Source organism: Salvelinus alpinus, chromosome 19 (assembly GCF_045679555.1).
Source record: "Salvelinus alpinus chromosome 19, SLU_Salpinus.1, whole genome shotgun sequence".
NCBI classification, from domain to species: Eukaryota; Metazoa; Chordata; class Actinopteri; order Salmoniformes; family Salmonidae; genus Salvelinus; species Salvelinus alpinus.
Window position 1 is genome coordinate 27,614,530 of NC_092104.1, and position 22,970 is coordinate 27,637,499.

General features: G+C 40.4%; 1 protein-coding gene across 3 annotated transcripts in view; it reads left to right on the plus strand.

Moving 5' to 3' along the window:
• gpat2 (glycerol-3-phosphate acyltransferase 2, mitochondrial) overlaps positions 1-22,232 on the plus strand; it is a 52,695-nt gene extending 30,463 nt beyond the window's left edge. For all 3 annotated transcript variants that reach the window (XM_071352733.1, XM_071352734.1, XM_071352735.1), the window contains 12 exons: positions 17,374-17,456; positions 17,944-18,062; positions 18,403-18,473; positions 18,756-18,919; positions 18,988-19,091; positions 19,192-19,370; positions 20,338-20,415; positions 20,516-20,632; positions 20,704-20,824; positions 20,906-20,974; positions 21,142-21,197; positions 21,287-22,232. In XM_071352733.1, the coding sequence (XP_071208834.1) occupies positions 17,374-17,456; positions 17,944-18,062; positions 18,403-18,473; positions 18,756-18,919; positions 18,988-19,091; positions 19,192-19,370; positions 20,338-20,415; positions 20,516-20,632; positions 20,704-20,824; positions 20,906-20,974; positions 21,142-21,197; positions 21,287-21,403 (1,278 nt within the window). In that variant the 3' untranslated portion in view covers positions 21,404-22,232. The remainder of the gene's footprint in view (positions 1-17,373; positions 17,457-17,943; positions 18,063-18,402; positions 18,474-18,755; positions 18,920-18,987; positions 19,092-19,191; positions 19,371-20,337; positions 20,416-20,515; positions 20,633-20,703; positions 20,825-20,905; positions 20,975-21,141; positions 21,198-21,286) is intronic.
• Positions 22,233-22,970: the final 738 nt, after the last annotated feature.

Sequence of the window (22,970 nt, forward strand, 5' to 3'; positions counted from 1 at the left end):
GTATGTTTACAAACATATATTTTGATAAATAGAATTGAAAGTTGTCTCATTATGGTAAGTAGTGAAATAAGTATAGCCAGTTACAACTGTAATGGCTTAGCAGATAATAAGAAAAGGTGATCAGTATTTACCTGGCTAAAAGAGAAGGAATATAATATCTATTGTTTACAGGAAACTCATTCAACAATTTTAGATTAAGTTTTGTGGAACAGGGACTGGAGGTGGCGAAATATATTTCTCCCGTGGGCAAAGACATTCAAAAGGGGTGATGGTTTTAATTAACAGTAATTTTGAGTCAAATGTGCAAATTGTCCAAACATATCATCAAGGTAGATGGATTATTTTAATGGTATTGGACAATAAACAGATATGGCTTATTAACCTATACGGTCCAAATAATGATGATCCAAGTTTCTTTGAAAATATATAAGAATTGATCAACTCTACAAGCAACACTAGACTCTATTATTATGGTGGGAGATGTTAATACGGTCTTAAATACCTCTATGGGCCGGAAAGGAAATCGCACTACAAACTATCACCCTCAGGCACTTAAGGAAATCATGAATGTCATGGATATATTGGAATTAGTGGATACAGTGGGGAGAACAAGTATTTGATACACTGCCGATTTTGCAGGTTTTCCTACTTACAAAGCGTGTAGAAGTCTGTAATTTTTATCATAGGTACACTTCAACTGTGAGAGACGGAATCTAAAACAAAAATCCAGAAAATCACATTGTATGATTAAGTAATTAATTTGCATTTTATTGCATGACATAAGTATTTGATCACCTACCAACTAGTAAGAATTCCAGCTCTCACAGACCTGTAAGTTTTTCTTTAATTTCTTGAGAATACAGGGGGTGCTATTTTCCCATTAGCATAATTTGCTCTACAGATTAAACTGCCTCTTATTCAATTATTGCTCTTACTATATGCATATAAATAATACCATTGGAAAGAAAACAATCTCTAGTTTCTAAAACCGTTTCAATTTTGTCTCTGAGTGATACAGAAGTCATTTGACAGCACTTTCCATGACCAAGAAGAAAAAAGCAAGATGTGTATGCCAGCTTCAACGCTCTGCCTATATATGGTCGTGCCCCCTATGACCCGAAACACACCTCATTGGCCTTCCTCTGGGTGTCAAGAGGACGTCAGAGGAAAAATATCTTGTTTATCTGGGACTGACGTGAAATGAGAGCTAATTCTTTGGCGTGACCGACAACTTCCGGTTCTCTAAATCGTGCGACTTGTAGCTGCGATTGTCTTCTGTTGTGCGGCCATTATGGATGAAAACTATCTCCGTCTCGAAGTTTGTTTGATACATGTGACCAGATCATCGTAATGTATGTTTTTTCAATATAGTTTAATCAGATTATTTGAATTTTTTCGGGAGTTTTGTGGTGTTCCGTTGTCTGATTTTATTTACGTTTGAGAGATCCGTGCCACTCGACCAGTACCTGTGCTAAATGGAGTGGGAAAGGAACAATTCTGAACGGAACCAACGACTCATCTTGACAAAGGACACTGATCAACATTCTGATGAAAGATCAGCCATAGTAAGACCCAATTTACGATGTTATATCATATCTGTTGTGCATGTGAACTGGCCGTGGGCGCCTAGCCGAATCTGCCTGGTATAGCTATGCTAATTTAGCGCTACATTTTGTTTTCGTTATAAAACATTTAATAAATCTGAAATATTGTTTGGATTCACCAGATGTTGGGCTTTCAATATCTGTACGCTGTGTATTTTTCTGAAATGTTTTAAGATGAGTAATTCGTTATATGACGTTGGTCTCTGTAATTGTTCTGGCTGGGTCAGAACTATTTCAGATTGCAGCTGCAATGTAGAACTGTGATTTATACCTGAAAAATGCACATTTTTCCCAAAAAAAACTATGCTATACCATAAATATGTTATAAGACTGTCATCTTATGAAGTTGTTTCTTGGTTAGTGGCTATATATATTTTTATTTAGTCGAATTAGTGATAGCTACTGACGCAGGAAAAAACTATTGGGAGTAAAAAAATTGTGTCCTTTGCTAACGTGGTTAGCTAATAGATTTACATATTGTGTCTTCCCTGTAAAACATTTTAAAAATCTGAAATGGTGGCTTTATTCACAAGACCTGTATCTTTCATCTGGTGTCTTGGACTTGTGATTTAATGATATTTAGATGCTACAAGTTACTTGTGACGCTATGCTAGCTATGCTACTCAGTGGGGGGGGGGGGGGGGGGGGTGCTACCGGATCAGGGTTGGTGACTCGTGAGAAGTTAAGAAGCCCTCCTGTTCTCCACTCAATACCTGTATTAACTGCACCTGTTTGAACTCGTTACCTGTATAAAAGATACCTGTCCACACACTCAATCAAACAGACTCCAACATCTCCACAATGGCCAAGACCAGAGAGCTGTGTAAGGACATCAGGGTTAAATTGTAGACCTGCACAAGGCTGGGATGGGCTACAGGACAATAGGCAATCAGCTTGGTGAGAAGGCAACAACTGTTGGCGCAATTATTAGAAAATGGAAGAAGTTCAAGATGACGGTCAATCACCCTCGGTCTGGGGCTCCATGCAAGATCTCACCTCGTGGGGATTCAATGATCATGAGGAAGGTGAGGGATCAGCCCAGAACTACACAGCAGGACCTGGTCAATGACCCGAAGAGAGCTGGGACCACAGTCTCAAAGAAAACCATTAGTAACACACTACGCCGTCATGGATTAAAATCCTGCAGCGCACGCAAGGTCCCCCTGCTCAAGCCAGCGCATGTCCAGGCCCGTCTGAAGTTTGCCAATGACCACCTGGATGATCCAGAGGAGGAATGGGAGAAGGTAATGTGGTCTGATGAGACAAAAATAGAGCTTTTTGGTCTAAACTCCACTCGCCGTGTTTGGAGGAAGAAGATGGATGAGTACAACCCCAAGAACACCATCCCAACCGTGAAGCATGGAGGTGGAAACATCATTCTTTGGGGATGCTTTTCTGCAAAGGGGACAGGACGACTGCACCGTATTGAGGGGAGGATGGATGGGGCCATGTATCGCGAGATTTTGGCCACAACCTCCTTCCCTCAGTAAGAGCATTGAAGATGGGTCGTGGCTGGGTCTTCCAGCATGACAACGACCCGAAACACACAGTCAGGGCAACTAAGGAGTGGCTCCGTAAGAAGCATCTCAAGGTCCTGGAGTGGCCTAGCCAGTCTCCAGACCTGAACCCAATAGAAAATCTTTGGAGGGAGCTGAAAGTCCGTATTGCCCAGCGACAGCCCCGAAACCTGAAGGATCTGGAGAAGGTCTGTATGGAAGAGTGGGCCAAAATCTCTGCTGCTGTGTGTGCAAACCTGGTCAAGAACTACAGGAAACGTATGATCTCTGTAATTGCAAACAAAGGTTTCTGTACCAAATATTACGTTCTGCTTTTCTGATGTATCAAATACTTATGTCATGCAATAAAATGCAAATTAATTACTTTAAAAAAAAAAAAAGATTCCGTCTCACAGTTGAAGTGTACCTATGATAAAAGTTAGACCTCTACATGCTTTGTAAGTAGGAAAACCTGCAAAATCGGCAGTGTATCCAATACTTGTTCTCCCCACTGTACATGGCGGAGGCTTAATCAAGTTAGTCGTCTTGACTACTTTCTTATGCCATTCTCTGGCACCAAAAGTGTAAAAAGTGTTGATAGGGGACAGAATGCGGTCGGATCATCACATAATTGGCATACTCTTACAAAATTTCTACTTGGGCGAGGATATTGGAAATTTAATCAAAGCCTACTAGATGATAAATTGTTTAGAACTAGGACAGAATAATTTATAATTTACTTTTTCAGACATAACATAGGTACAGCAGATCCCCTTATTGTATGGGACACTTTTAAATGTTCCTTTAGAGGCCATGCAATACAGTATTCATCTATAAAACAAAGCAAATTTAGATCAAAAGAATCCATATTAACAAAGGAAATTGAAGGACTAACAGTACAGTTAGATAGCAATAAAAACTGTACCATAGAGGCACAGAATAAGTTAGAGGAAAAAACAAAAAGAAATGGAGGAACTTATTCAAGAAAGATCCAGTGTAAAATATTATAAAAAATAAAGCGAACTGGATGGAATATGTGGGAAAATGCACCAAATTATTTTTCAATCTTCAATATAGAAATGCTACCAAAAAAATGTATGGAAACTTGTTGCAAATGGAGTCACGCATGATTCTTTAAGAATATGTTTTCGTTTCAGTCTCCTCCATCTCCACTAACTGAAACTAATTGTATGGATATTTTTCATAATAATAATGTCAAATTAACATCGGTACAGAAAGACATGTGAAGGCCAAATTACAGAGGAGGAACTTCTTGATGCAATTAAAGCCTTTAAGGCTGGGAAAACTCCAGGGCTGGGTGGCATACCAGTGGAAGTATTCAACATGTATTTGATATACTCAGAGGACCATTATTAGAATGTTTTAACCACTCCTATATAAATGGTAGATTATCAAACACGCAACAAGAAGGTCTGATACCATTATTACTGAAACAGGACCCAAATGGTGTGTGTGTGTGTGTATATATAAAGATCCAGTTCATAAAAAAAATTGGAGACCTCTTACACTTCAGTGTTGTGATGCAAAAATCCTAGCAAAATGCTTGGTGCATAGAATTAATAAAGTATTGTCAGATATTATTCATCCTAATCAGACAGGTGTTTTACATGGACGTTACATTGGAGATAATATAAGACAAGTACTGGAAACAATAGAATACTATGAAATATCGGAGACTCCAGGCCTGGTTTTCATAGCTGATTTTGAAAAGGCTTTTGACAAAGTATGACTGGAGTTTATATATATAAATGCCTCGAATATTTAAATTTTTGGGAATCTCTTATAAAATGGGTTAAAGTTATGTATAGTAACCCTACGTGTAAAATAGTAAATAATGGCTACATCTCAAAGTTTTAAACTATCTAGAGGAGTAAAACAAGGTTGTCCACTATTGGCATATCTATTTATTATTGCCATCGAAATGTTAGCTGTTAAAATTAGATCAAACAATAATATTAACTTCTTAGTGATCCCTTTGCGTGCCAATCCCGTTAACGGGATTGATTTGACAACACCCAGTGAAATAGCAGCGCGCCAAATTCAAAAACAGAAATACTCATAATAATAATAATAATAATTCATGAATCATACAAGTGTTATACATCGGTTTAAAGATGAACTTCTTGTTAATCCAGCCACTGTGTCAGATTTCAAAAAGGCTTTACGGCGAAAGCAAACCATGCTATTATCTGAGGACAGCACCCCATCAACCAAACACATGAAAATCACATTTCAACCCACCAGGCGCGACACAAAAGTCAGAAATAACGATATAATTCATGCATTACCTTTGAAGATCTTCTTCTGTTGGCACTCCAATTTGTCCATTAAACATCACAAATGGTCCTTTTGTTTGATAAATTCCATCGTTATATCCCCAAAATGTCATTATTATTTGGCGCGTTTGATTCAGAAAATACACCAGTTCCAACTCGCGCAACATGACTACAAAGTATCTAATAAGTTACCTACCTGTAAACTTGATCCAAGCATTTCAAACAACTTATCCAACTTTAGGTATTTTTAAACGTAAATAATCTATCAAATATAAGACGAGATAAACTGTTCAATATCAGACAAAAACAAAGTGGAGCGAGCTTTCAGGTCGTGCGCCCCAACCACAACAGTACACTAGACTTGACCCTCGTTCTGAACAGCCCTATTTCTTCATTTCTCAAAGGAAAAACATCAACCAATTTCTAAAGACTGTTGACATCTAGTGGAAGCGATAGGAACTGCAAGCAAGTGCCTTAGAAATCGAGATCCACATAGAAAAGAGTGACCTCAAAAAAAGAAATCCTGGATGTTTTGTCCTCTGGGTTTTGCCTGCCAAATAAGTTATGTTATACTCAGACATCATTTTAACGGTTTTGGAAACTTTAGAGTGTTTTCTATCCAAATTTACCAATTATATGCATATCCTAGCTTCTGGGCCTGAGTAGCAGGCAGTTTACTTTGGGCACACGTTTCATCCGGATGTGAAAATAGTGCCCCCTAACCTTAAGAATTAAGGGATTAGAAATCCATGGCTTAAAAACTAAGATGTCATTGTACGCTGATTCATGTTTTCTTTTAAAACCACAATTAGAATCTTTCCACAGCCTCATAGAGGATCTAGATACTTTTGATATCCTCTCTGGATTAAAACCAAATTATAAGTGTACTATTACGTATTGGATCACACAAAAAATGCTAATTTGACATTACCGTGTAGTTTACCAATTAAATGGTCTGATGGAGATGTGGACATACTCGGTATACAAATCCCAAAAGAAAGAAATGATCTCACTCCAATATATTTGTATAGAAAGTTAGCAAAAATAGATAAGATCTTGCTACCATGCAAAGGAAAATACCTGTCTATTTGTGGAAAAATCACCCTGATTGAGGAGAAGTTTATCTTTATTCGTATGTTTAACACTTGTATATTTAATCAATGTTTATGATGAGTATTTCTGTTATTCTGTTATTTGGCTCTCTATACTTTCACTGGATGTTTGTTTGAGACAATGCATTTCTGAACATAACACACCAATTTCAAATTAGGTTTTTGGACATAAAGATTAACTTCTTATGGCTGCAGGGGCAGTATTGAGTAGCTTGGATGAAAGGTGCCCAGAGTAAACGGCCTGCTCCTCAGTCCCAGTTACTAATATATGCATATTATTAGTATTGGATAGAAAACACTCTGAAGTTTCTAAAACTGTTTGAATTATGTATGTGAGTATAACAGAACTCATATGGCAGGCAAAAACCTGAGAAAAAATCCAAACAGGAAGTGGAAATTCTGAGGCTGGTCGATGTTAAACTCATCGCCTATTCAATTCCCTGTAATATATGGATCTGTTTGCACTTCCTACGCCTTCCACTAGATGTCAACAGTCGGTAGAACGTTGAATGAAGTTTATACTGTGTTGTGGGGCCGGATGAGAGGGGAATGAGTCACTGGTTTGGAAGATTGCCGGTTCCTGGTCATGCGCATTCCTCATGATATCGCCTTGCGTTCCATAACTTCTACAGACAGAAGGAATGCTCCGGTTGGAACGTTATTGGATATATATGATAACAACATCCTGAAGATTGATTATCTACTTAGTTTGACCAGTTTATTCGACTTGTAATATAACTTTTTGAAGTTTTCGTCCTACGTTTGCCTGCATCTGCGCTAGCGTTTGGACACGTGTACTACACATGCAAGCAAAAGTAGCTACTTGGACATAAGTAATGGACATTATCGAACAAAACAACGATTTATTGTGGAACTAGGATTCCTGGGAGTGCATTCTGATAAAGATCATCAAAGGTAAGGGAATATTTATCATGTAATTTCTGGTTTCTGTTGACTCCAACATGGCGGCTAATTTGGCTATTGTTCTGAGCTCCGTCTCAGATTATTGCATGGTTTGCTTTTTCCGTAAAGTTTTTTAAAATCTGACACAGCGGTTGCATTAAGGAGAGGTATATCTATAATTCCATGTGTATAACTTGTATTATCATCTACATTTATGTTGAGTATTTCTGTTGAACCGATGTGGCTATGCAAAATCACTTGATGATTTTGGAACTAGTGAATGTAACGCGCCAATGTAAACTCAGATTTTTTGATATATGAACTTTATCAAACAAAACATACATGTATTGTGTAACATGAAGTCCTATGAGTGTCATCTGATGAAGATCATCAAAGGTTAGTGATTCATTTTATCTCTATTTCTGCTTTTTGTGACTGCTATCTTTCGCTGGAAAAATGGCTGTGCTTATTGTGGTTTGGTGTGACCTAACATAATCGTTTGTAGTGCTTTCGCTGAAAAGCATATTTGAAATCGGACACTTTGGTGGGAATAACAACAAGATTACCTTTATAATGGTATAAGACACATGTATGTCTGAGGAATTTTAATTATGAGATTTCTGGGTTTTGAATTTGGCGCCCTGCACTTTCACTGGCTGTTGTCATATCATCCCGTTACCGGGATTGCAGCCATAAGAAGTAAATTTTATCGAACAAAACACACATTTATTGTGTAACATGAAGTCCTGTGAGTGCCATCTGATGAAGATCATCAAAGGTTAGTGATTAATTTAATCGCTATTTCTGACTTTTGTGAGTCCTCTCCTTGGCTGGAAAATGGCTATATGGTTTTCTGTGACTAGGCGCTGACCTAACATAATCGTTTGGTGTGCTTTCGCCGTAAAGCCAATTTGAAATCGGACACTGTGGTTGGATTTATAAGAAGTTTATCTTTAAAATGGTGTATAATACTTGTATGTTTGAGGAATTTTAATTATGGGATTTCTGTTGTTTTGAATTTGGCGCCCTGCACTTTCACTGGCTGTTGTCGAGGTGGGACTGTACCAGTGAGGTTAACGCTTTAGTCATATCACAGTTGACCTATTTGCTTATGGTTTTGCCTACACCTAGTGGCCTGCTTTTTAAATTAAACGAACAAAAAATATTATATTTTATTTGTAATGGCAAGCCATTTTTAGGGCCTATTTATATAACGAATATGAATTCGGAGGGCAGAAATGATTAAATATTAAAGCATTAGACCTCTCAATAAAGGCATCAGTCATACAAAAGTTATACTTAAATCCAAATTGGTTTTCTAGTAAATTGGTAGGAATGTCTCATCCTATGTTCAAGAAGGGCCTTTTCCCCTTTATTCAGATTACACCTGCTCACTTTCGGTTGTTTGAAAAGGAAATAATCTCCAAAATATCGTTATTTTTTAAACAAGCCTTAGAAAGTTGGTTGCAATTTCAGCTTAATCCACCTGAAAAGACAGAACAAATAATACAACAAATATTGTGGTTAAACTCAAATATACTAATTGCTTCTTTTTTTTTAACGTATTTTTCGAATATTTTTTTTAAAGTTATAATTTTAGTGAATGATATCATAAATAGGACTGGTGGAGTTATGTCACACATGCAGCTAACACAGACATATGGAAATGTCTGCTCTACCCAAAATTACAACCAACTAATTGCAGTGTTACCACAAAAATGGAAGAGGCAAGTAGAAGGGGGAAAAGGTAAGGAACTTGTATGTCGGCCCTGTATTAAAGAACATAAATGGTTAAAGAAAAGTGTGATAAATAAAAACATATACCAATTTCATTTAAGGACCAAAAAACTGACAGCTGCACCATATAAATTGCAAAATAGTTTAAGAGATTTTCGATGTACCCCTTCCATGGCACATGGTTTATGAATTGATACGCAAAACAACGCCGCATTCAAAATTCTTGCAACCAATAGAATGTTATATATATGGGGGATACAATCTTCCCAGCTCTGCAGATTTTGCTGTGAGGAGGCAGAGTCATTAGATCATTTATTTTGTTATTGTCGATATGTAGCTCGTTTTTGGTCACAGGTCCAGGAATGGTTGAAGAATTGCAACATTTGCCTATGCAGCAATACTGGGTGATTTTGAAAAGCCATAGTTAATCAATCAATCAATCAATCAATAATATAATTATTAATTTATTAATTTACAATCTGTAGAAGCTATGAGAATAGAAAGGTTCAGTGCTTTTGTCAAGCATCACTGCACAGTTGAAAAATATATGGCAAATAGAAATCCCAAATGGATGGTGTTGAGAGAGAGAGATGGGAGGGGTTGAATGGAGCTGAAGGGTGGGACTAATAACAAGATAACCAATGTAAAATGTATATAGGTTCAGAAAGTTTGAAATAGCACAGTTACAAATAGAAATCAAATTGGATGGACATCAGAAACAGAGGAAGGACTAAAGAAACAAAATATAACTATTGTAAAATAGATTGTCTGTAAAATGTGTATAAGATATAAACTGAAGGTAGAAGCTAGAGTGCTATTGTTTATTAGTTTACTCCAATTGGGGGAAGGGTGGTAGGGTTTGCAGGGAATAATAAAGGTATATTCTTTAAAAAAGTATGTATGTGTATATGTATGGATATATATTTACCCCCCAAAAAATATGGGGGATTGGAAATGATGCAGACAGTTACATTGATGGAAGCAACAATCTTTCAGCAGTATTAAGCTGATCCACCCCTTAACCAAGTACTTAAAAAAAAAAATCTGCACGAACCCGAGCTAATCATTTGAATCAGCAATACACAAATTGGCTTAATTATTTATTTACTAAATACCTAAATCACACAGAATTACATTTATATACACAGGATAGATCACACATCGATTACTAATCATGTCATGAAAAGCCCCTAGTGGGAAAACCCGATATGACGGCTGGTTACACAAAGGAAGGGTTGGGCTTGAATGAAAAGCGGGAAGACTGAGGGACAAAGGGATTGGGTCTATCGGACCTTGAGAAGCTATGCTACCATAAATACAGAATCTTATACATTCTAATAACCGCTCATTCGGAAAAGGAAAATGCAAGATATATAAACTCAGCAAAAAAAACTTTTTCAGGACCCTGTCTTTCAAAGATAATTTGTAAAAATCCAAATAACTACACAGATATTCATTGTAAAGGGTTTAACTTATGGCTGCAGGGGCAGTTTTGAGTAGCTTTGGATGAAAGGAGCACAGAGGTGCCCATAGTAACTGCCTGCTCCTCAGTCCCAGTTGCTAATATATGCATATTATTATTCGTATTGGATAGAAAACACTCTGAAGTTTCTAAAACTGTTTGAATGATGTCTGTGAGTTATAACAGAACTCATAAGGCAGGCCAAAAACCTGAGAAAAAATCCAAACAGGAAGTGGGAATTCTGAGGTTGGTCGATTTTCAACACAGCCCCTATTGAAGACACAGTGGGATATGGATGAGTTTGCACTTCCTACGGCTTCCACTAGATGTCAACAGTCTGTAGAACCTTGTCTGATGCCTCTACTGTGAAGTGGGGCCGAAGGAGACAGAAAATAGTCAGGTCTACCATGACCTGGCCATTTTCTGACCATGCGCGTTCACATGAGGGAGCTCTGTTCCATCGCACATCTGAAGTCAATGTAATTCTCCGGTTGGAACTTTATTGAATATTTATGTTAAAAACATTCTAAAGATTGATTCAGTACATCGTTTGACATGTTTCTACTGACTGTTACAGAACTTTTGACATTTCGTCTGCTTTTAGTGAACGCGCTTCCTGACTTTGGATTTGTTTACCAAACACGCTAACAAAAATAGCTATTTGGACATAAATGATGGACATTACCGAACAAAACAAACATTTCTTGTGGGAGTCCTGGGAGTGCATTCCGACGAAGATCAGCAAAGGTAAGTGAAGATTTATAATGCTTTTTATGAGTTTTGTTGACTGCACAATTTGGCGGGTAACTGTATGGCTTCCTTTTGTGGCTGAACGCTGGTTCTCAGATTATTGAATATTGTGCTTTTGCCGTAAAGCTTTTTGAAATCTGACACAGCGGTTGCATTAAGAACAAGTGTATCTTTAATTCTATGTAAAACATGTATCTTTCATCAAAGTTTATGATGAGTATTTATGTTATTTGACGTGGCTCTCTGCAATTTCTCCGGATATTTTGGAGGCATTACTGAACATGGCGCCAATGTAAACTGAGGTTTTTGGATATAAATATGAGCTTTATCGAACAAAACATATATGTATTGTGTAACATGAAGTCCTATGAGTGTCATCTGATGAAGATCATCAAAGGTTAGTGATACATTTTATCTCTTTCTGCTTTTTGTGACTCCTATCTTTGGCTGGAAAAATGACTGTGTTTGTCTGTGATTTTACGGTGACCTAACATTTTTGTGGTGCTTTCGCTGAAAAGCCTACTTGAAATGGGACACTTTGGTGGGATTAACAACAAGATTACCTTTAAAATGGTATAAGATACATGTATGTTTGAGGAATTTTAATTATGAGATTTCTGTTGTTTGAATTTGGCGCCCTGCACTTTCACTGGCTGTTATCATGTCATCCCGTTAACGGGATTGCAGCCATAAGAAGTTAAACACGGTTTCCCATGCTTGTTCAATGAAGCATAAACAATTAATGAACATGCACCTGTGGAACGGTCGTTAAGACACTAACAGCTTACAGACGGTAGGCAATTAAGGTCACAGTTATGAAAACTTAGGACACTAAAGAGGCCTTTCTACTGACACTGAAAAACACCAAAAGAAAGATGCCCAGGGTCCCTGCCCATCTGCGTGAACGTGCCTTAGGCATGCTGCAAGGAGGCATGAGGACTGCAGATGTGGCCAGGGCAATAAATTGCAATGTCTGTACTGTGAGACGCCTAAGACAGCGCTACAGGGAGACAGGACAGACAGCTGATCATCCTCGCAGTGGCAGACCACGTGTAACAACACCTGCACAGGATCAGTACATCCGAACATCACACCTGCGGTACAAGTACAGGATGGCAACAACTGCCCGAGCTACACCAGGAACGCACAATCCCTCCATCAGTGCTCAGACTGTCCGCAATAGGCTGAGAGAGGCTGGACTGAGGGCTTGTGTAGGCCTGTTGTAAGGCAGGTCCTCACCAGACATCACTGGCAACAACGTCGCCTCTGGGCACAAACCCACCGTCGCTGGACCAGACAGGACTGGCAAAAAGTTGTCTTCACTGACGTGTCGCGGGTTTGTCTCACCAGGGGTGATGGTCGGATTCGCGTTTATCGTTGAAGGAATGAGCGTTACACCGAGGCCTGTACTCTTGAGCGTGATTGATTTGGAGGTGGAGGGTCCGTCATGGTCTGGGGCGGTGTGTCTTAGCATCATTGGACTGAGCTTGTTGTCATTGCAGGCAATCTCAACGCTGTGGGTTACAGGGAAGACATCCTCCTCCCTCATGTGATACCCTTCCTGCAGTCTAGGAGGTATCACTTCTTCTTTAGTGAATAACTGTTCAAAGTTCATACCAAGTTGCCGTAATCAGCTCACGCTGTATTCTGGCTGGTCTAGGTGAAATTCACCATTCCAGCGTGGTGATCGTCACCTCCACGTTGAAATTCACCCTTTTAAACATTTGGACACCAGTCCTCACGTCATCGGGAACTAAGTTGACTTCCGTCAACAGGCTTTTGTACTGTGGGAGAGAAGGGCGTTTTTCATAGTTCTCAACCAATGTCTGTTCACTTGGGGGTGGCCACTGAGTGAGCATAGTTTACTTACGTAAACAATTCTCTCATTTAGAAGCTAAAATGACATCTTGTCACAGTTTCATATTTAAACCTTTTAAATTGCACAACAATTCCATGTGAATCTGATAACTAGAATGTGTAGACTTTCCAAGATAAAATTTGTTGTCCTATCATCAGATATAATGTCCCAGACACCAACTGATCTGATATCATATTCTTTAACTTCTTGCCGCACCGATCCCTTTAGCGGGATCATTTTCGTAAACAACCGCTGAATTGCAGAGCGCCAAATTTAAAATTAAAATAAAAAAATAAAAAAAATATTTATAATCGTGAAATCACAAGTGAAATATACCAAAACACAGCTTAGCTTGTTGTTAATCCACCTATCGTGTCAGATTTTGAAAATATGCTTTACAGCGAAAGCAATCCAAGCGTTTGTGAGTTTATCAATCACTAGACAAAACAGTACGAACAGCTAGCCTCAAATTAGCTTGGTCACGAAAGTCAGAAAAGCAATAAAATGAATCGCTTACCTTTTGATAATCTTCGGATGTTTGCACTCACGAGACTCCCAGTTACACAATAAATGTTATTTTTGTTCGATAAAGATTAGTTTTATAACCAAAAACCACCATATGGTTTGCACGTTATGTTCAGAAAACCACAGGCTCGTTCCGGTCCTGAAAGGCAGACGAAAATTCCAAAAAGTTTCCTTTTTGTATAATCAATCCTCAGGTTGTTTTTAACATACATAATCGATAATATTTCAACCGGACGGTAACCTATTCAATAGTGGGGCGGCAGCGTAGCCTAGTGGTTAGAGCGTTGGACTAGTAACCGAAAGGTTGCAAGTTCGAATCCCCGAGCTGACAAGGTACAAATCTGTCGTTCTGCCCCTGAACAGGCAGTTAACCCACTGTTCCTAGGCCGTCATTGAAAATAAGAATTTGTTCTTAACTGACTTGCCTAGTAAAATAAAGGTAAAAAATAAATAAAAAAAATACTACAGAGAAAGAAAATGTCGAGCTACATCTGTCGCGTGCAGGAACTAATCAAAGGACACCTGACGCATTTTTCAAAATAAAAGCTTGAAACTATGTCTAAAGCCTGGTCACAGCCTGAGGAAGCCACTGGAAAAGGAATCTGGTTGATACCCCTTTAAATGGAGGAGGGGCAGGCAACGGAACAGGGATGTTTCCAAATAAAAGACACTTCCGGGTTGGATTTCCTCAGGTTTTTGCCTGCAAAATCAGTTCTGTTATACTCACAGACAATATTTTGACAGTTTTGGAAACTTTAGAGTGTTTTCTATCCTAATCTAATCTATATATGCATATTCTAGCATCTGGACCTGAGAAATAGTCCGTTTACCTTGGGACGTTATTTTTCAAAACATAAAAATTCTGCCCCCTAGCTGAAAAGAAGTTAACTTCTTATGGCTGGGGGCAGTATTGAGTAACTTGGATGAATAAGGTGCCCAGAGTAAACTGCCTGCAACTCAGTCCCAGAAGCCAAGATATGCATATCATTAGTAGATTTGGAAAGAAAACACTCTGAAATTTCTAAAACTGTTTGAATGATGTCTGTGAGTATAACAGAACTCATATGGCAGGCAAAAACCTGAGAAAAAATCCAACCAGGAAGTGGGAAATCTGAGGTTTGTAGGTTTGCCTATCCAATATACAGTGTCTATGGGGTCATATTGCACTTCCTAAGGCTTCCACTAGATGTCAACAGTCTTTAGAACCTTGTTTGATGCTTCTACTGTGAAGGAGGGGGGAATAAGATCTGATTGAGTCAGGGGTCTGGCAGAGGGCCACGAGCTCACTCAGGCGCGCCCCCGTGAGAGGTAGCTGCGTTCCTTCTCCTTTCTAAAGACAGGAATTCTCTGGTTGAAACATTATTGAAGATTTATGTTAAAAACATTCTAAAGATTGATACTATACATCGTTTGACATGTTTCTACGAACTGTAATGGAATTTTTGACTTTTCGTCTGGACTAAGTGTGCCTGCGCGTCGTGAATTTGGATTTTTGAACTAAACGTGCGAACAAAAAGGAGGTATTTTGACATAAATTATGGATTTTATCGAACAAGACAAACATTTATTGTGGAACTGCGATTCCTGGGAGTGCATTCTGATGAAGATCATCAAAGGTAAGTGAATATTTATAATGCTATTTCTGACTTCTGTTGACTCCACAACATGGCGGGTACCTGTATGGCTTGTTTTTGTGTCTGAGTGCCGTACTCAGATTATTGCATGGTGTGCTTTTTCCGTAAAGCTTTTTTTAATCTGACACAGTGGTTGCATTAACAAAGGGCTTTCCAAGAGTCCATTCTGTAGAGTGGAGAGAAAAGAGGGAAAGGTATTTATGGGGGGGGGGGGTCATAAACCTCACCCAACAGGGCAACGTCATAACAATGTTTAGATGTTATACCTTCTAAGCCTGCATGGTGCGACTCTAATGATGTTTTGAAAAAAGACATGAGCTCTGATTTGTTTTTTTGCGCAGGTTGTACACACTTCATCAGTCTCTCATTCACAATTTGACAAGCATTTGATAATGCCTCAAATTTCCTGGCTGCATCCCCTTTGTGTGGCCGAAATGCCCACAAAAGAAATATGTGCCTGTTGTGCCCTTGGGCTGAAAATAATTATGATTCCCTTCTCCCGGCTGCGTGCCGAAGCATCTCACTCGTATGGCTCTCAATCACGTGGTACATGTCTTTCTCACAGGCTACAAGTGAAGACAGACACATCGGGGACGGAACTATGTGCGTCCTTATCCAATTCCGAGGCACATATTGGAAGAACTGTCCACATTTACTTTTTGTCAACCAACAAGATGAGTAGGCCTAACGAACAGCAAAAGCACTAGTCTATGTCAATATACTATCCCCATAGTACAAAAGTTCACCTATTCTGTGCAATAAATAAATATTCCAAACATAGCTCGGGACAGTTGTGGAATGCCATAGATCCCAAATTAATACAACCACTAGCATCAAAAAAACAGTTTTAAGCAATGAGCCTGACGAAACAGATGAGAACATTTAGCTTAAAATGTTGATAAACTATTAGGCTATTTCTTCACATTATAAGCGCAGCAATGCGCAAATGGCAGTAGGCTATAAGCGCAAATTTTCCATTAGCAGGAAAACACCATTCTCAAAAGTGACCACAGATGCGATGATGCATTAAATTATTTTATTATAAAGGTGAATTATTATGGTGAAAAATGATCTTCCCCCAAACTTGACACTCACGCACTGCATATGTTTGCCAGTTAGGCTCTACACCTGTTGTAAAGCAGATAAATGTGCTTCATTTTAAGAAGTTATTTGGCCACTTTAGTTGTGATACAAACCTTATCAAAACATATAGGCCTATGGGCTAGATGAGGTGTGTGACAATGATTTGAAAAAGTCGCAAAAAAAGCATGCACTGTTTGCCTTAACCTGGGCATCATTCACAAGTGATAATATATCATATAATATTGTCACCCATCACACTATTCTTGATTTAATCTTGTCTTTACATATTTTAAATAATATATGTGTGGAATTAGTTTTGATTTAGAATGGACCATTATCATGCACCTGTCTTGAAATGGGGCATCGGGAAAAATACGTTTCATCTATGCACTTAAATAGCAAATGGAGGACACTTTTCCCGTGGTTAATTTTCACACCAGTCAGGTAGGCTATACTCCTGTTGTAAAGAGAAACAATGTGCTAAATATTAGGAAAGTTGAGAAATAAATATAGTAAGCCTAGCCTGTAGAAAGCTGATGGGGGGATCCTCTTTTTAATAGAGGCCATCACTATGTTTTCTCGCGCAATTGCATAGCCTATAGAAATGTTGCTCAACATGAGCTCATGGCCTCTCGAAGTGTTTGATTACATTTTTGATTACATTTGCATTGATGTCAGAGTGATTTAGAGGGACAGTGGAGTGCCGAGTACCAGGCAGTTAGCAAGTTTGGTGGGCTACTAATGACCATCAGAGCTTGGAGAAGCCTAATTACCCAGGTGGAATTTGACTGCCGTCATGACTCGTGACCGCCGTTGTGGCAGTAATACGGTCACCGTAACAGCCCTAGTTGTTACTGAGTGTGCGCGCGTGTGACTTTTCTCTCTGCTGTGTGTGTGTGCGTGCGTGCGTAGGAGATGTGTGACACGGGGAGGTGTCGTGTGGATGGAGGGCGCCCTCTACAAGATCTCCTGCTCCCTACCATTCTACACAACAGGTGTGTGCCTGCGCATGCGTCACATCTTATCTCAATCTTTGCTGTTCAGTCCTTACTTCTTATGAAACTCAAAGGAGGAGAGAGGACGATGGGAAAAGGAGAGAGAGTTGAAAGGGGGTATCAGCAGTGGGGACTGAAGATGGATGGAGAAAGAGTTTGTTGAGTCAATCTGTCTGGCTTTACTTGGTTTATTAGGTCTGTTTAAAGTCTCTATTGTTCACAGCTCAAATAGTAAACACACAGCAGTGAACAGGAGAGCTGGCCAAACCAACCTGCTGGGATATACACACACTTTTGATCTGACTCACACAAACACACTCATTCAAAGTGCCTAACTGATGCTCACACACCCTGCAGTCTCTACTCTCTATGCTTCCTGTTGTCTATCTGGCATCGCTAATTGAGTTCATTTTCTGTTTTGAAGGAGCTGATTTAGTGAAAGGTCTTCAGGCTGATATGTTTGTGTGCGCCCTTGCCCTTCCTCCAGGTCTGATGCGATATTTGGCCAGAGGATGATGTCATGGATCCTGCCCCCTCGTTATTTGCCTGAGCTCTGCCAATCAGAGAGAGACCTCAGCATTGCCCTCACCCTGCACCTCACCTACTGTGAGTTACACACACACACACACACACAGAGATACATACATAAGCGCGCGCGCACACACCCCCATCCTGCCCTTCATCTACTGTGAGTCTATTGCCGTCCTAAATCAACCCCTAGTCCTAACCCCTAGACTCTTCTTGAGTTCCCCCTTGTACATCAGAAAGGACCAGATCAGCTATACAGTACTAGGCTGTGGAGTTTCCATAATATCTTTGACATACTACATCACTGTCCAACCCCCCTCTCTCTCACACCCTCTGTCTCTTCATCTCTTTGACATGTCATAATGCCAGTTCCAGTCTATATAACATGTAATATACCTGGTGTTTTTCCTCTTTTTAGCCACTATGTCCTGCATGGCTGTGATGTCCACTAGCCTGGTTTCCTGTCTTCTACTGCACAAACACCGCAAGGTACGGTGTGTGTGTGTTAGAGTGAACTATTCTCCTGCCAGTCTTGTGGTGATGTCACAGAGAACACACCATCTATAACCATAAACTCAGCCTGGGGGATTAAGTACTGGAGTCCCGTGTTTTTCTGCTTTGCTGCTTATTGTTTCTGTGTATAGACGTTATTAGAGACGCTGACTTTCTGCTCTCAAAGGGGCAAAGCCCTGTTCTTTCATTTTATTGGTCATTAGGTCGTCTGCTCAGCTCACCTAATTTTCTCTCTCTCCACCCCCTCCCTCCATCCAGGGTGTATGTCTGTCTGTGTTGTGTCGTGACGTGGCCTGGCTGCTGGAGGAGATCTTGTTCAGAAACAGAGATGTGGGCTTTGGGGGGAGTCTGGTTGGGGTGGTCTACCACTCCCTCACCCTCCTCACCCCTCACCTCACCCTCGCTGCCCATCCCAAAGACAGGTAGGTAGGTGTGTGTGTGTGTGTGTGACGGAGAGGGAATGACAACCATTTCTCTCCCTCCCTTCCAGGTCTGATCCCCTCATCGCTCCCCACCCCTCTCTCTCCGCCACTCTCTCTCTTTCCCGCCATTCCCAGATACTCACACACACCTTCCTCCATGAGGCCGTCGGAGGTACGTGTGTGCAAATTCATTACCACATTCACAATCTTCATTGATTAGTTGCATTATTTATTACTCTTTTTTTCCCCTACAATTGACAATGTGTGTGCAGCGTGTGCGGTGTCGGCCATGCTGTGTGAGGTGGCAGGCTGCGGGAGCAGGATCAGGGGTGAAGAGATTAAAGGTGACGAGGTCAGAGGGGAGATGGAGTTTGACGTGGCACTGTGTCAAGATGAACTGACTGAGAGAGCCCTGCAACTCACACACTTACTGCCCCCGGGGTATATACCTGTGAGTACGTACACACACAATACCCCCCGGGGTATATACCTGTGAATATACACACACACACTGACCCAGTTGTATATACCTGTGAATACACACCCACACACACACTGCTCCAGGGGTATATACCTGTGAATAGTACACATTCACACACACATACCTACTGTGCCTGGAAAAACTATACTAGACACACACACACACACTGGACTGGCTGGGTGTGTGTGTATCTTATTCAATGAATGTTTAATGGAGCAGCACAGCCATTCATCTAGCTCTGAGAGTGCGAGAGATTGTGTATGGAGTGTGTGCTCTCGAACTCTCTGTCCTCAAAGGCTTTTAATCAAAGACATAAATACTAGGCCTTTCTCTCTCTCGCTCCCTCCCTCTCTCCTTCTCGCTCCCTCCCTCTCTCCTTCGCTCCCTCCTTTGTCTGATTGCATCAGTTTTTATTTCTGACTCACACTGTTTCCTCACCCCCCTACCCCTCTCTGTTTCCTCACCCCCCCCCTACCCATCTGTTTCCTCACCCCCCCCCCTACCCATCTGTTTCCTCACCCCCCCTACCCACCTCTGTTTCCTCACGCCCCCTACCCATCTGTTTCCTCACGCCCCCTACCCATCTCTGTTTCCTCACCCCCCCTACCCAACTCTGTTTCCTCACCCCCCCTACCCCTCTGTGTTTCCTCACCCCCACTACCCCTCTCTGTGTTTCCTCACCCCCCCTACCCCTCACACTGTTTCCTCACCCCCCCTACCCATCTCTCGCTCTGTCTCCTCTCTAAACCAATTGTGTGCTACACCATCTCCTGCGGTCTCTGTTAGCTCTCTATATAGCTTGTAGATATCTGATCTGTAGGTGATGTGTATGGGATATTGACTGATAACTGCCTGTCTGTCCACCAGTAGCAACGAAATATGCACAGATAATGCTCTGACTTGCCCCATTTTTCTGTCTCTCTTTCTTTCTCTATAGCCATGTCAGTCAGCTCATGGCTTTGCTCTGGATGCAGTGGACACACTGGTGCGCTGTGGCATCCTTGTGATGGAAGAGGTTAAAAGTGCATCACACACAAACGTATATTTCTCAACACACTTTCACCATTTCAACCCAGTGATTGGGCTTATGTCATTTATATTGTGTGTGTGTGTAGGTTCCTAGCGACACGCCGATCTGTGATTTCTGGAGGAAGCAGGGTGCTCTGACCTGGAGTGCTTCAGACGACCATTCTGACTGTGACTGTGAAGAAGGAGAGGCACGCTCCTTCAAGGTACACACACAGAACTACTAATCAACACAACTCAGTGACTGAAATCTATCTCTCTCTCATTCTCTTTGTAGTTGAGCCAGCCCAGCCAGTGTCCAGAACTGCTTTTCTTCCTGTGCAGTCTGATGGCTGGCTACCTGAGGGCCCTGTGCTGGGCTACAGAGGGTTTAGACCTCCTAGACACTCCGCTACCAGGTGTGTGTGCGCGTGTGTGTGCGCGTGTGTGTGGGTGCGTGGAACTCCTCTGAGTAGCTGTGTGTGTGTCTCACCCTGCAGAGGCTGTGTGTTTGGGCCAGATACACTCCCACCTGTGTGACACCGCCCAGAGGGACAGGGGACACTATGGTGAGACTGGAATTACACAATGACATACACACAGAATGCTAATACCCATACTTCAAACATTTGCCTAATGAAAATCTACTTTCTTTAATAACCAGCTTTTTTGTCTGGAGGTTACGCACATGACTCACCTTTCACAAACACTGGTTTGTTGTGTGTGTGTGTCACAGAGAGCTGCTCAGAGGAGGTGGCACGTGTGACAGTCAGGACGCTGACAGACCTGGGGGTGAGAAACAGTCACTCTGTGTGTGACTAACATTTTATCAGTGACTCACTGGTCCTTGCACGTGTATCTAAATAGTGTCTGTGTGTCAGGTGCTGGTTGAGGATCAGCAGAGAGGATGTGTGTTCCTGGGAGTCAGTCCACTCTTCCAACAGACAGACAACAGACAGAAACTCCACAGCTTTGTATCCCAGTTCCTCTATGACTAATACACACACACACACCACAAGAGAAAGACCAAGCAGTGAATGAGAGTAAAGTCTATATAGTGAAGCTCTATAATGTTTAGCCTGCTCTTATTGACTTTCATGTGTTTACATGATCAAGTCGTTGGAATTAAGTTCACATTTTACTGTTCTCCTCATCAGGCAATTTTTTTGTTTAATCTCAATGCGTGTTTCAGTTTAGTAAAATACTTTGCATGAGTCTATAATGGACCGGAACATTGGGTCTTGTTTCAGTTTAGTAAAATACTTTGCATGAGTCTATAATGGACCGGAACATTGGGTCTTGTTTCAGTTTAGATGTTGCCTTTGGCCAAGGATGTATAGTGATGACTTGGCTTGGAACCGTTTTGGACACACCAGAGAAATTGAGAGAAGATGTGTGTTTCTAGTGTTAATGATGTAGAATAGCATCATATATGATGCTCTTTGTTACGTTGATGTTATTAAACCTAGAAATGTTTTTATTTTCTGAATCCATCATTGCTCTGCTTTCACAAACCTGAAGCATCACACTCCATTAGAAGTGATAAGGGTCATAATGATTGAGAACAATCCCTATAAAACTAATGTGTGGGCAGCCATTCAGTTTATTGTTTGCCAAGTGTTCACATAATTAATAATGGTTTATGGACTAGAGGTCAGTTTAGATTCGAACTCTTGAGTCTTATGCCTGTTCTTGGCAGTGTATATCTATAACTGTTCTAGGCCAGGGCTCTCCAACCCTATTTCTGGAGAGCTACCATCGTATAGGTTTTTACTCCAACCCTAATCTAGCAAACAGATATAATAAATTAAACTAAATCATTTCAAACCTTGCTTACATTTGTATATGATCACTGTTATGCATGGAAATACTTTGGAACAGATTTCCCAAAATGTTAATGTTTTTTATGTCCACTGAAAATTGAAAACTTATACAGTACCAGTCAAGTTTGGACACCTACTCATTCAAGGGTTATTCATTATTTTTTACTATTTTCTACATTGTAGAATAATAGTGAAGACATCAACTATGAAATAACACATGGAATCATGTAGTAACCAAAAAAGTATTAAACAAATCAAAATATATTTTATAGATTCTTAAAAGTAGCCACCCTTTGCCTTGATGACAGCTTTGCACACTCTTGGCATTCTCAACCAGCTTCATGAGGTAGTCACCTGGAATGCATTTCATTTAACAGGTCTGCCTTAAGTTCATTTGTGGAATTTCTTTCCTTAATGCATTTGAGCCAGTCAGTTGTGTTGTGACACAGAAGATGGCCCTATTTGGTAAAAGACCAAGTCCATATTATGGCAAGAACAGCTCAAATAAGCGAAGAGAAACAACAGTCCATCATTACTTTAAGACATGAAGGTCAGTCAGTAGGGAAAATTTCAAGAACTTTGAAAGTTTCTTCAAGTGCAGTTGCAAAAACCATCAAGCTCTATAATGAAACTGGCTCTCATGAGGACCGCCACAGGAAAGGAAGACCCAGAGTTATCTCTGCTGCAGAGGAGAAGTTCATTAGAGTTAACTGCACCTCAGATTGCAGCCCAAATAAATGCT